We start from the raw sequence: 13,893 nt of genomic DNA, 5'->3' as shown, positions 1-13,893 counted from the left end.
CCATACTGCCTCCATCTTCCCTTTCACTTTCCTATCCCCCTTCTCAAATGCAAAGCAAAACAATAAAAAAGTTAAAATTGTATCAATGCTTTAGTAAAAATAGTTATTATAGCAGCTGGTATTTATAAAAGTCTTAAAAGATGTAACCCATTTAAACCTCACAATAACCCTATGAGATAATAATTATTATTGTACCAGTTTTATCCTTAATTATTCTTACCCTGCCACTGTATCTCAATAATTGTTTATTCTATGAATGAAAGAATGAATATGCCTCATATTGTCAGTTTGCAGATTTGATCTGGAAGATATTGGACAAATATGTTTCTGGATATTTCTTGGGGATATATCTTGGGAACAGATCTTATTGATGATTCTTCTGTTTTTATTGTTTTGGGGGAAATCAGCAGCAGCCATCAAGAACTGCACAAGAATTTACACCCAGCCATTTGAAAACTAAATTATCAATTTTGGAAACTAGATGATCCATAACAAATTTTTACCTTCTTTCTGCTTTCTTGGCCTTTACCTACATTTCAGCCAATGAATTAATTTAAGAAATGTATCTACCTATCTGAATATTTTGGCTTTGGCCAAGTGTTCAAATGTTACATTTTAATAAGTTTCCATTTGTGAACATGTCAGATATCTTCTTGAAAGGATGAGGTCATGAGAAGTTTAATTGGATCACAAAACTGCATACTTTTCTGGATAAAAGGTAAAGGCTAAGAAAAGAGTTCATTATGCTACAAGAAAGAAAGTAACCTTTGTGCCCAAAACTACCATTTTTAATGATGAAGGACAGAATTTACTATTAGAAATATATTCATATAGTGACTTCATTTTAATTAAGAACTTCATTCATGCGCCAACAAGCACTGTGAACTCATTAGGATATGTTAAGTTACAGTATGGCATGGCAGGTGATAAAAAATGTAAGGGAAAATTAAAAAATAAATTGAGCTTAGGATATTAGAATACATAAGTGATGCTCAATTGGCAGTGAATTTGACACATACAGTTCCTTTAGAAGAGGCAAAAGAAGGGAAAATATCTCCCCTAGGAATGATTGCTTTAAAATCTCAAATATTTTAATTGCATGTATCAAACATTTGACAGGAACATTTGACTAGAAGTTAACAGGAAGTGAGAATTAGGATTCAAGTATAGCCCCAAAGTAACTCTCATTTAAAAAAAAATTACATTCCAGTTATTAAAGTTAAGTTAAAAATTTTACTATTAAAATTGCACTTAACTGCCAAACACTGTGGGAGTCTATTCTCTGTTTATTCATTTTGTTGGCATTAATAGAGTTGCATGAGTTCAGGGAAAATAGAATTCAAGAGGAAAATAAAATTCAAGAGGAAAAATTCAAGAGGAAAATAAAAGTAAGAGACTACAGCTCAAGGATCTATTTAGGACTGTATACTGACTTACTTATGAATGGTCAAATCTAGTGTAAGATTCAGTAAGTTAAAGAATGATTGTTGAATAAAAAGTCTCTAATATAATTCATACTTTCAGTCTTATTTATGTAAACAATATACATTCATTTAGTTTTTTTTTTTAAATAAAACAATGGACTTTATCACCTTATTTTTCTGTTTATTCAGTGTGTACTTTCTTTGCAAAGCTGCTTGGAGCATTAGAGATCAGGACTAATGCTAAGGTCAATTGCAGGATTCTCTCTATTGTGTGTGTTCCCAAGACTGACACACTTAAACGATCCAGGAATTAGTGAATAATTCCTATCAAGTAGACTCTTGAAAACAACCTGAAATGAGCATTAAGAACAGAGGTGGAGTACACAGTTGGGTGTTCAGTAGGTGTTGTGCCAGACTTATTGAATATATCATCAAAGTTAGAACTTGGAAAAAGAAAGCAATTGAGTCTAACTTCTCAATAAAATGATTTTCAGCACAACCTTTTTTTTCCTTTGGATTTTGTTGTTCTTTTAATATCTCCAGTGTTGAAAATACCTTCCCCATAGTAATGATGCTGCTGAACTTGTATTACAAAACTGTGATTCTAGTAGTTGCTCTGAATCACTGGTAGGTACTAGGTGTCACAACAGTGAACTTGGTCAAAATAGGGAAATTGTACAGGTTGTGAAATGTGAGAGGTCAAAGAAGTTCAAACTTGGTTTGAAAATTGTGCTAAAGTTCTCTCAAGACTTAGACTACAAAAGGAAAGTTGTACATTCACAGTAAACTTGCTAAAAATAGTAATAACATATCATGTACCAAGTACTATAGTAAGCACTTAATTTCATTTTTCTTCACAACACAATGTCATATGAATCATTTTAATAATTTTATAACTGAAGAAAATAGACTTGGGGAGGTTAAATAACTTGCCCAAATTGGAGAAAAAGAAAAAGAAAAAAGAAAAAAAAAGCACTACTTAAAGACAGGAACAGGATAGGATTTCAGTCCTGGTGTGAATACAAGGCCCAAGATTTAAGAAGTACCTACACTGCTGAAATGATTTTTTCCACTTTTAAAACATCAGAACATGGTAGGCATTGCTGTATAATATTAGAGATACACATTGAAAAACTAATTTTTCTCAAGAGTTATTGCTACAGAGGAGCTCTCAAGCTTTATCTTCTTTCAGTATTTGCCATTCAGTTTGTTATAGTTAGCTCAAAAGAAAGTGTCAATACTTCCTTTTCTCATTTTCTCTTAGGCTGAAGGTTGTATAGTTCTTTACATTTAACAGAAGGCTTCCCTCTCCTGCCCCACTCCAATACTTTGTTTTCTGTCTTGTGTTCTTATTGTGTGTTTCATTTGCTAGATAATGGAAGGACCAAGGAAGAAAAGCCAAAGCAGCTCAGAGCTTCTGAATCACTGTCAATCAACATCTTCAATTGCTAGCTACAGTTTTCTTTTCCTTTTTATTTATGGACACTCATTTCCTATAAACTTTAAGAGAGAAGTCCAATCTACCTAGCTTTAAAAGCAGAGTTCAGTTCTTCAGAAAATCTGTACTATTTGAAATCATACCACGGAGAAGACCTCTATGAATGCATTTCCAAGTTGGGCTGCTGAGTGCACTTTGTTTAGTAGCACCTATTAGTTGAATTTCTCCAAGACATCTATAATACACCTGGCTTTGAGAATTTAGATGTCTGGCTCAGGCAAAGGCCACATATTTCCAAGAACCATATTATTTTGTAAAGTTTCTGTTCATACCATGAAATAGCTATACCATTTACAATTAGGCTCCTTTGGTAGACATTTTAAATAGTGGTATTTTCATCAGATTTTTTGTTTGTTTGCATCGTTCATTCAGCTGAGGAAGGTGCAGATAGAAGTGAGTTAAATTCTTAACTATTTGTCATGAAATCCTGGGCTCCTTGCTATATTATATTAGCAACATTTGTAAAAATGACTTGGTGTTCATTGTACTTCAATGTGTGGCATTCCAAAGCAAGTTGAGTTATATTTCTCAATGTGAGTAACTATGTCTGTGGGCTTTGCTACTGGGAAGTTGAACATGGAAAGCAAGAAAGTGAAGAGGGTGAGAAAGTTCTGCAATATTCCCATGTCTATGAAAACAAACCACTGGACTTGCCATTTCTAATTAAAGCATTTCACTGAAATCCTTCAAAATCCCTGGAATTAGAAGCTTGTGTTTTTAGCAGCACCCTGGAGAATAACACCTTTTCTTTTTCTGTTTTAAAATTTCAGTAGCTTTTGAAGTTCTTAACTAGGTGCCTTGATGATAATGTTCTGAATTTATAGTACCTTCCAAGTGTAAGTACTTTACAAATGATATGGAAGGCTCATTCACCAAAGACTTTGCTATCTCACTAAAGCTGCTAGAGATTTAAATAGGCAGGAGGCAGCTTGAAATTAACCTGGGAGGCCAAAGATATGATCTCATTTCTACTGAAAAATGTCCTGGGAGTACCAGTGACCTCAAGAGGTCGAGAATTTTAGCTTTACATTTTTTTCAAAGGCTACCTATGGCTCTCTAGGGCCCTCCTGGTGCAATGGTCTTTGTTCAAAGGCAAGGATTTCATTAATTGAATCACTAACACTACTTCTCTTCTCACCTGGGACTGTATCATAGTACCTTATCAGAGTTTAGACCTTCTTTATCTGTGAAATCTGACCCAGTCAGAGTACAAGGAAATTGCTTCAGGCAGAATTTGTAATACATTGGGACTGTATTCCTTTCTCCAGTCTCTTATCAACTGCTACCTTTTTTTTTTTTTTCTTTTCTTTTTAGAGAGAATTTCTTGAATTTCTCCCTAAATATTATATAAGGTTTTGATTGTAAGAGAAATGGGTTTATTTTCAAATACCTGTGTTTTCTACTTATACACAAATTTTAATTCATTAAGGTGTCCTGAAAAGTTCAAATTATACGTAGAACATAGAACTTGTATGATAGTCTTTAAGTTAAACTTGGTCTCTCAAACTTTTAATATTATTTTCTCATGATTTTAGTTATTATTCATCTAGAGGTATACTCAAAATTCTTTTCTCTAGGTACAAAAGAATCCTAGAAGACATATATTTCTGAATTTGTAGTAACAGGATTCCCTATTATAATTTTTCAAATGAAAAATGATAAACTAAAAGCTGAAATTTGTAATCATCTGTAAAATTTTTTTTTTCAGTTCTGATGATGCCTTCAGTAAAGTCAATTTAAATTACCGCACAGAAAATGGTCTGTCTCTACTTCATTTATGTTGCATTTGTGGAGGTAAGTGCTTGGAACTCAATACTTTACAAGCTGGCTGTATGTTTATATGGTCAGTGATTTGGACTGCTTAATAATCTACAAGAGAATTCTATTCATACCCAATTTCCTCTTTTGCTTTGCCCCTAGAACCCTGATCACCTTTAGCTGAAGAAGTAACTAACTACCAGGCAGATATTACAATTGATTTAGCTCTGAATTTAAGTTTTATTGTGCTCCTACCTTGAATCAAGTTTACTTGGGGGAAAATAAAAGTATGTTTCAGTATCGGGCATGCCAGTCACGGATAAGGTTAAATTCAGAAGCACTTAAAGCATTTCCCAAAATATCATCAAGCAGTTGCTTCACAGTCTGTAGTAAGATATGTGGAAGGTAATAAATGCCAAAGATAAAATCCCAAAGTGAAGATTGATCAAAGTGAAGACTAAGAGTTTAATTTCGCTCATATCTTGTTATGTTTGGTTCATTAATATATCCCCAGCACCTAGGATGGTACCTGGCTTATAGTAGGTACTCAGTAAATTTACTGAATTAGTGAATGAATACTTTTTTGTTAATCCAAACTAGTATCCTTTGAACTCAGTTTTTAAAAGAACACTAATATATAGTATTGACACTAAACATATCCCTTAACTACTCCTCCCAAACAGACCCTACTTAACAGATCTTCTTCCCAAATTTAAACACACCTTCCCAACCTTAGTCATTTTCTCCAGATTTCTCTGATCTAAATAATCTCCATTGCTAATGATGTTCTGATGAATCCTGCACAGCTAGATTTCTATCTAAGCTTTTTCACAAATAGTTTACTAGGGAGAATTTTTTCAGGTTTTTATGTTTTAAAACATGATGAGGAGAGCACCAAATAAAAAATGTAACAGCACTGATACAAAGTTTTATAAATGTGGAAATGTACACTACTAAGTAAGGCTGTCAATTAACAGAAAATTTTACAAATGGCCTCCAGAATAACAGTCTGACATTTTCATACATCAGTGTTTTATTTATCATTAAGTTAAAGAGAGATTTTTAAGTCACTTAGTCTATCCCCACAATTTAACTTTTTTCATTTTTTCTCTAAGGCAACAAGTCACATATTAGAACCCTTATGTTAAAAGGTCTCCGCCCATCTCGACTGACAAGAAATGGATTTACAGCCTTGCATTTGGCAGTTTACAAGGTACAGAAGTTTTGTATTAGAACCAAAGATGATGTGTATCTGTAGGCTTTTTTTTTTTTTTTTTTGCAAATTAGTGATCATGGAAAATATGCAGAGTGACCACAGAATTACATTACTGGATAAACTTCTAGCTAACTCTTTGTTGAGCAGATATCATCAAAACGCATTCTTTTCTATTGTTTTCCATGTTTATCTCATTTAATTTTCACAAGAACCCTGAGAATGAATACTATTATTATCTCCAGGGTTACATGGTTAGCTAGTGGTTAGCCAGAATTTAAGACCTGGCAATCTGGTTCTCTTGCCAAAGCTCCTTACAAGGAGACCAAGCTGCCTCTGTGCAGAAGATGAGGTTGCATTTGAGGATGAAAGAATCATATTGAAGCTGCATTTTTCTGCATGTTTTCTTTAATAAAAATATACCTCTAGGGTTCTCTTTAGTTTCTTTCTTTTATTTCTCCTACTTTTGCTTCAGTTGTTTTTTTCCTTACATTAATCCTTGGTTCCAACATAATTTCAGTACCTGATCATAAAGTAAACATAAAAGTGGATTGGAAAGGCTGGGATACTCAGTGTTGGGACAGATCCTTGAGATTGTCATAAATATGAATTTATGTAACATATAAATTATATATAAATGATCATTTTCTGATTGTAGTAAGTTTCAACTTACTCTGTACTTATTATGAGCTAAATATCATGCTAGGTTTTATATACATTATTTCTTCTATCATTAAAATAACTTGGTGAGCTTCATATTAGTCCTTATTTTACTGAAAAGAAAATTGAAGATCAAAGTTGGTTATTCAGTAAATGTTAGGATAATGATTAGAATCAAGTACAGTTGAGTCTTACTGTTATGTTGCAAAATATTTTGTTCTTTCTCAATGTCATGTGAGTCTGCGACAGGATTTTATTTCAGTTTTGTATGGGCAGGTGTGGTGGTGGCAGAGGCGGGGGCTGGGGACAGCCCTTTGCTTGTATCTGGATCACTTTCACTTTGCTCTGCAACCTTCCCCCAACCTTTAGAGAGTTTATCACTGTGGGGGAAGAGAGCCATATTTTCCCATGATTCACATTCACAAATATTCCTGTGATTCACCATGCAAATGCTCTAATACTCATCCTTTTTCAGGCCCCGTCAATGCCTAGTCAATTTGTCCTATTCCTTCTGGGAAAAAAAGTGTCAGTAAGTGCTAAATTGTCTTTAATACCTACTAATCATCCTACAAAACTTGAATGGAGACTGAGTTCAGGGTGTAGGAAATAGAGTCTGACACCAGCTTTTCTGCTGAATGGCAGGAGGTGAAAGTAGAAGAGCTTCAAGGAATAGGAAGCGGGTGGTGGATAGTCAAGGTGGTATTGTGAAACCATGAATTCTGAATTTGACTGTCTGGGAGATTCTGTATTAGTTCATTTTCCCAAGACTTAGCATGACACAGCCACACAAATGGGTTCTGAATGATCTAAGGCTACAATCTTAAGAAAATATAGTTCTTCCACCTCTGTTTATCAAACATAAATTTCCATTTTTAGAGTTCTCTTTGCTTTAGTTATTCTGTTTTCTTATATTTTACAGAAGGATATATGGACTATAACTTTTTTATAACAAATTTAAACAAATTTAGAACCTTAGGGCACAAGATAGGCAAAGATTCTTAAGAGGCCATAACAGAATGCATGATTACTTATTTCTTAACAAAGATAAAAACAAATTAAATTTACCATTCCACTTTAAACACAGAAACAATATAAAGTAGCCATTCATACTACTATCGTATTAAATATAGTTCTAATTATACCTTCCCTGGACTACTGCAGTAGGCATCTGATTCATTTTGGGCTGTGATTCTCTTCCCCCGTATATTTTAATTCTTATTTTAGTATTATTTTAAACAAAATAATTTCCAGACTATTACAAGAAACTCCTATATACACTTTATCCAGATTTATTAATTGTTTATATTTTGTCCCATCTCCATCATCACTCTATTTTCTTTCAGAATCATTTGAAAGTAAATTAAAGACAACGTTACCTATAGCTACTAAATACTTCTATCTTTATTTCCTAAGAAAAAGGAAATTCACTTACATAATCACAGTACAATTATCAAAATCAGAAAATATGACATTGATACTATGCTCTTTATCTAATCTACACACAAAATGCAAATGTGGTCAGTTATCCCAATACTGTCATTTATAGCTGTTTATTTTTTTGTTGTTTAGCATTCACTCCAGAATCATATATTTTTAGTTTTCTTCTCTCTGTAGTCTCCTTTAAACTGAAGGAGTTTCTCTGCCTTTCCTTGCCTTTCTTGATCTTAGTATTTTTGATGCATACAGAACAATTATTTTTATACAGTTCTTTGGATTTTTAGAAATATTGCAATTGAATTTTTTCTTATTCTTAATACTCACAAAATGAATAATGTGATTTTCAAATCGTTTTATTGGTCACATTCAATTACACACCCCCGAATGCTGGGCCTGCCTCAGACCTGAGTGTTTTTCACAAATGAGGGCATCTCTGCTTTCATTAATAAAAACAGAGCAGAAGTTTAGCTTTTAAATTCCATGTAGATAGTTAGGTCTCATACTTTTGTTGTTGTTGTTGTTTTGCTTTGTTTTTGTTTGTTTGGTTGGGTTTTCTTAAGGGGTCAGATTTATTGTGGTATAACTTATACACGATAAAATTCACAATTTTAAGTGTACAAGTTGATGACTTTTGAAAATGTATATATTTATGTACCATCATCACTATCATGATATAACTCTTTTCTATCATACACAAAAGTTCCCTCATACCTTTATGCAATCAATTCCCTCCTCCATGTCACCTGACCTCTGGAAACCACTGATGTCTTTTCTATCCCTATAGTTTTCCCCTTTCTAGAATTTTATATGAATGCAATCTATTCAGTTTGTTTTCTTTTATATATGGTTTCTCCCACTTATCATAATGCTGTTGTTGTGTGTTTAGTAATTCATTTCTTTTATTGGAAAGTTGTATTCCCTTATAAGGATATACCACAGTATATTTAACTATCCATCTGTTGAAGAATTTGTTGATGTTTGTTTTTACATTTTGACTATTATAAATAAATTTGCTCGGCTTCCCTGGTGGTGCAGTGGTTGAGAGTCCGCCTACCAATGCAGGGGATACGGGTTCATGCCCCAGTCCGGGAAGATCCCACATGCCACGGAGCGGCTAGGCCCGTGAGCCATGGCCACTGAGCCTGCGTGTCCGGAGCCTGTGCTCCACAATGGGAGAGGCCACAACAGTGAGAGGCCCACGTACCACAAAAAATAAATAAAATAAAACAAACAAACAAATTAATTAATTAATTAATTTGCTATTAACCTTCTTGTACAAATCTTTGAACTATGTTTTTATTTCTCATGGACAATATCTAGGAGTGAAATTGCTGGATCATATCATAAGTGCATTTTTAATTTTAATAAGAAAATGCCAAACTCCTTACCAAACTAGCTACATCATTTTCCACCCCATCAGTAATGTATTAGAATTGTAGTTATTCCACATCTTTGCCAACACTTCATATGGTCAGTATATTTTATCTTAGCCATTCTATTAGATGTGTATTCGTATCTCATTATGAATATTTTGAATTTCCCCAGTGACTAATGAAATTGAATAGATTTTCATTTGCTTGTCACCAAATTTTTTTTGGTATAGTGTCTGTTGAACCCTTTTTCCCATTTTTAAATTTGGTTTATTGTTTTCTTGAATTGTAACAGGCTTTTATATATTCTGGATACAGATTCTTTGCTGGATATATATTTTTCAAAAAATTTCTCCCATTCTATGGCTTGCCTTTTCATTTTCTTAACAATGTCATTTAAAGAGAAAAAAGTACTATGCATTATTTTTTAACTGATGACTCTAGTGATTACACTATGGATCCTTAACATATCACAGGTACTTTCTGTTAATATTGGCCTACTTCACTTTAAATGTAAGACCCTTCCAATGGTATAGTTCCACTCAATCTTTATTCTTTATACTATTATTACCATATACCTTATATCTATACATGTATAATCTCCAATACATTGTTAGATTTTTTCTGTTAAGCATTAATATCTTTTAAAGAAAGTAAGAGAAGAGAAAATATCTTTGGTTTTCAGCAGATTGGTTATAATAATCCTATGTATGATTTCCTGTGTACAATGATTTTTGAACATTGAGTTTCTTAAATCTGTAAATTTGTTTTCATCAAATTCAGAAATTTTGACCATTATTTTTTCAAATATGTATGTTAGATTGTTTGATAATCTTCCAAATACTACCAAGTCTCTGTTCATTTTTTTGTATCCCCTTTCTGTTTTCAAAATTTGATTATTTCTGTTTATTTGAATTCAGTTTCAACACCATTTCTCTGCCATCTCCCATCTGATTCTAATCTACTAAGAGTTATTCATTTCAGATGTATTTTTCAGTTCCAGAATTTCCACTTAGTGTTAAAATATAATTTCAACTTCTCTGCTATGATTACTCATCTGTTCATTTATTTTTCCATATTTTCATTTAAATTCTTGAACCTATCATTAGTGACTGCTTTAAGTGCCTTATCTGTTGTTTCTAACATCTGGATTACCTTAGTGTTTGTTCTATTGAATGTTTTTCCTTTTGACTACATTTTGACTACATTTGATTACATTTTCTGGTTTCTTATCAATTTTTATTGCATGTTAGACATTATGTATTATTTGTTACAGGAAATCTTCATTACGTCATCTTCCCTTAAAGGTGTTGAATTTTTTTTCTCAGGCAGATGGCTAGGGCAATCATGGAATATTGTGGGGGCTTACTTTGTATCTTTCCCTTCTCCCCAAATCACAGTTCTTTCTTCATGTTCTTCATTGCCTGAGAAGAGTTGTGTCATATATTTTGTTCCACTTTATAGATTTTACTTGTCAGTAGGGAAAATCCATACAAGTTGTCCTGTCATGATCCCATATATTTTTAGATTGCTTCTAAAGTGATCTGCATAAGACACAAATCTACAATGTCAATGTTCATTTAAAACTTTCTATGGTCACCCATTGCCTGTCTAATAAAATTCAAACTTCTAAATTAGATATTCAAGATCGCTTAGTTCACAGTTTTGCTGAATTTACTTTCCAGACTCTTTTTGTGCAGTCTCTGAACTTCCAAACCTAATGGTTTTCAAATTTAATGTGCATGAGAATCATATGGTAACTACAGGCTTAAAATGAATATTTCCCCCTCCATCTCACACCAATCTAATTTGGTACATCTAGGATAGGCTGAGAATATAAAATTTTTAACAAAGAGTCAAGGCAGTTTTGATACAAGCAGTCTAAGGCTACATGTTGAGGATCACAGTTCAAGTCTTGCAACTCAAATTGTGGCCAGAGAATCAGCTGCATCTGCCTCAAATGAGAGATTTTTAGGAATGAAGAATCTCACTCCCTATTCAATCAGAATGTGCTTTTTAAAAAAAAAATCCCAGAAAGCAGGTTTACAGGCTAAAGTTTGAAAAGCACTGTTCTAGATTACTGCATTCTTTAGATTAAGCACTTTCATACTTCAGTGTTTTTATTCTTGTTATTTCTTCTGCTTAAATACTTTTTAATTTATTTTCCTGATAGGAAAGTATTATTTATTTAAAACCAAGGTAAATTGAGCTTTCTTGAGCTTTCTTGAACTCTCAGATTTTACTGTACTATCTTTTGGGTTTCAGTTACACATTCACATTCTTTTTTATTACAGCACTTGTAATTTGTTTATTTCTATATTTCACATGTTGGACTGTGAAATTCGAATTTGGTAGTGAGTCTTTTTCTTTCTGATTCCTCAGTGTATAGGACCTGTAAAAGATCCTTGATACATACTCTTGAGAAATTAATGAGTACCCAAACATTAGTACAAATAATACTTGATATTTATTGATATAATAATGTACCTTAGTAAATACTGTTAGCTTAAAAGCTACACTATTCATGTTCATATCTCAGTTCTGAGATTTAATAGTGTTCATTTTTAGGCAAATTACTCTCTCCCACTGTCTCTCTGAAATGGAGCAAATAGAATTACCTATTTCATTGTGTAATTTACAGTTTTAAAAAGGACAAACCATATGCATTATGACATGCAGCAAAATACTAGCACATAGTAAATACTTAATAAAAGCTAATTATTATTGGTGAACTTCTATTTCAACAAACATTTAATAGAGAACAAATGTGTCAGCCATTTTACACAGAAAAATAAAAAGAAAAGGAACATGTCCTCTGGATTATTGCATTCTGAAGAGATGAGAATACCTAATGCTAGATATCAAAGAAATGAAGTCTATACTTAGATCAATGGACTCCAAATATTTTTTATCATATGCCATATAAAATTAGTGCCTCAAAATGCATATAATTGCTCATAAGTTATAATCATGAATAAAAATCACCATTAAAAGCTCAAGGCAAGTAAACTCTTTGGCAGACAGTGTTAAAATTTGTGGATGTAAATTCATACTTCAAATATCATTTTTGATAATATCAAAATATTTTGACAAATCTATATTCAAAGATAATTAGACTGCCATTAACTTTACCTGGAAATTTAGCTTATACAAAGCTCAGGTAAGTAGAATGAAAAACGCAGCTCTGCCATTTTCCTTTTCTTCTTCTTACATTAATAATATGTATTTGATCTATAGTTTCATCACAGGAATTTTTTGAAGATAATATGCCATTTTTTAAGGATTAATTCAGTTAAATAAGATATTAAAATCTATAAATCCACTGAATTTGGCTCACATAGCTATAATGCATCTTCATATACTAAATGCTAAAACTCATATATTAAATGCAGGCAACTCTCAACTTCTCTCTATTTGGAATTCCAAGAATTGATTTCTTATACTTTGGGTACTGTATGTAACACATGACAAACTGATATATGAACTGAGACCACCATTGTAAATTTTCATGTTAAATATTGGTAAAATTTTATTATCTTCATATATAAATAAACATAAGCAGAATTTCTAGTATTTTCTTCTTGCACTTTAATGAATATTTCCTTACAAGACTCCTGTCATATTTGCATTCCACTTTGAGACATACTTCTTTAGATGGTATCTAAATTGTACTGCTAAAATGAAACACAAGACTTTGGGGAAAAAATTGAGATTTATATAGTTTCAAAGATTTTAAATAAGAATGTTAATGAACAAAAGTTTATTAGACCATCTAATTTAACCTCACATATACAGACAAGCCACTTGATGAAATTTCTTTGTGAATAAAAAGTAGCATTTTGATTAGTCAAATTCTTTTTAGCATTTCACAGGATAAAAGCAGATATTGAATGGTCACTTATTCCATCCTGTAGATTTCTAGCAAGATCTCATTCCAGTCATTCAGAAGAATTATTTTATATATTTATTACAAAGGGGAAGGACAAGGAAGGAGGGAAAAATTTAATTCAAGCCTATTTCTGTCTGGGTCACTAAACCTAGGTTCTTATTGCTACACAACCACGCCTATCAGAAAACTCTGTTTTCTAGTCCTGGTGATTCATAGCCTGGAAACCACTGTATCTTTTGTCCTGATATATATATATATATTTTTTTTCCATAGCATATGTGTTTGATTGCAAAGTTGAGAGATATTTTTTAAACTGTCCTAAATCCAAGACCCAAAGCACTTTTTGCATACTTAACTTCCAGTTAAATTGCTACTTTTAAACACTGACTTGATCCATACTTTAAGGAACTAGGCAACATTTATACCCACAAATTAGATCAATCTTTAAGATGGATTTTTTTAATACTCACATTTCTTCTTAGTAACCAAATACTTCATAATCTCTTTCTAAATGAACAAGTTCTCAATGAAAAGATAGTGGGATAACTAAAGATGTTAACATATCCTTCAGTTCTTGTTTTGGACAGCACTATTTCTTGAAGAGGATTCGCTGACCCCATCCCCCCAGGTCTGGATTACATACC

The 13,893-nt window shown here is 32.5% G+C and overlaps 1 protein-coding gene across 1 annotated transcript in view; it reads left to right on the top strand.

Annotated features, from left to right (window-relative positions):
- The window catches only part of TNNI3K (TNNI3 interacting kinase), a gene marked incomplete at its 3' end in the record, with an annotated part of 285,990 nt that overhangs the window by 6,351 nt on the left and 265,746 nt on the right, over nucleotides 1-13,893 (top strand). Inside the window, exons 3-4 of the mRNA XM_081226315.1 lie at nucleotides 4,631-4,716; nucleotides 5,796-5,893. Coding sequence (XP_081082441.1) covers nucleotides 4,631-4,716; nucleotides 5,796-5,893 — 184 coding nt within the window. The remainder of the gene's footprint in view (nucleotides 1-4,630; nucleotides 4,717-5,795; nucleotides 5,894-13,893) is intronic.

The sequence above is a fragment of the Mesoplodon bidens genome (genome assembly GCF_964165515.1).
Source record: "Mesoplodon bidens genome assembly, chromosome: 2".
Classification (NCBI taxonomy): Eukaryota; Metazoa; Chordata; class Mammalia; order Artiodactyla; family Ziphiidae; genus Mesoplodon; species Mesoplodon bidens.
Note: the sequence above shows the minus strand (reverse complement) of the source record. Positions and strands in the feature narration are given on the sequence as shown.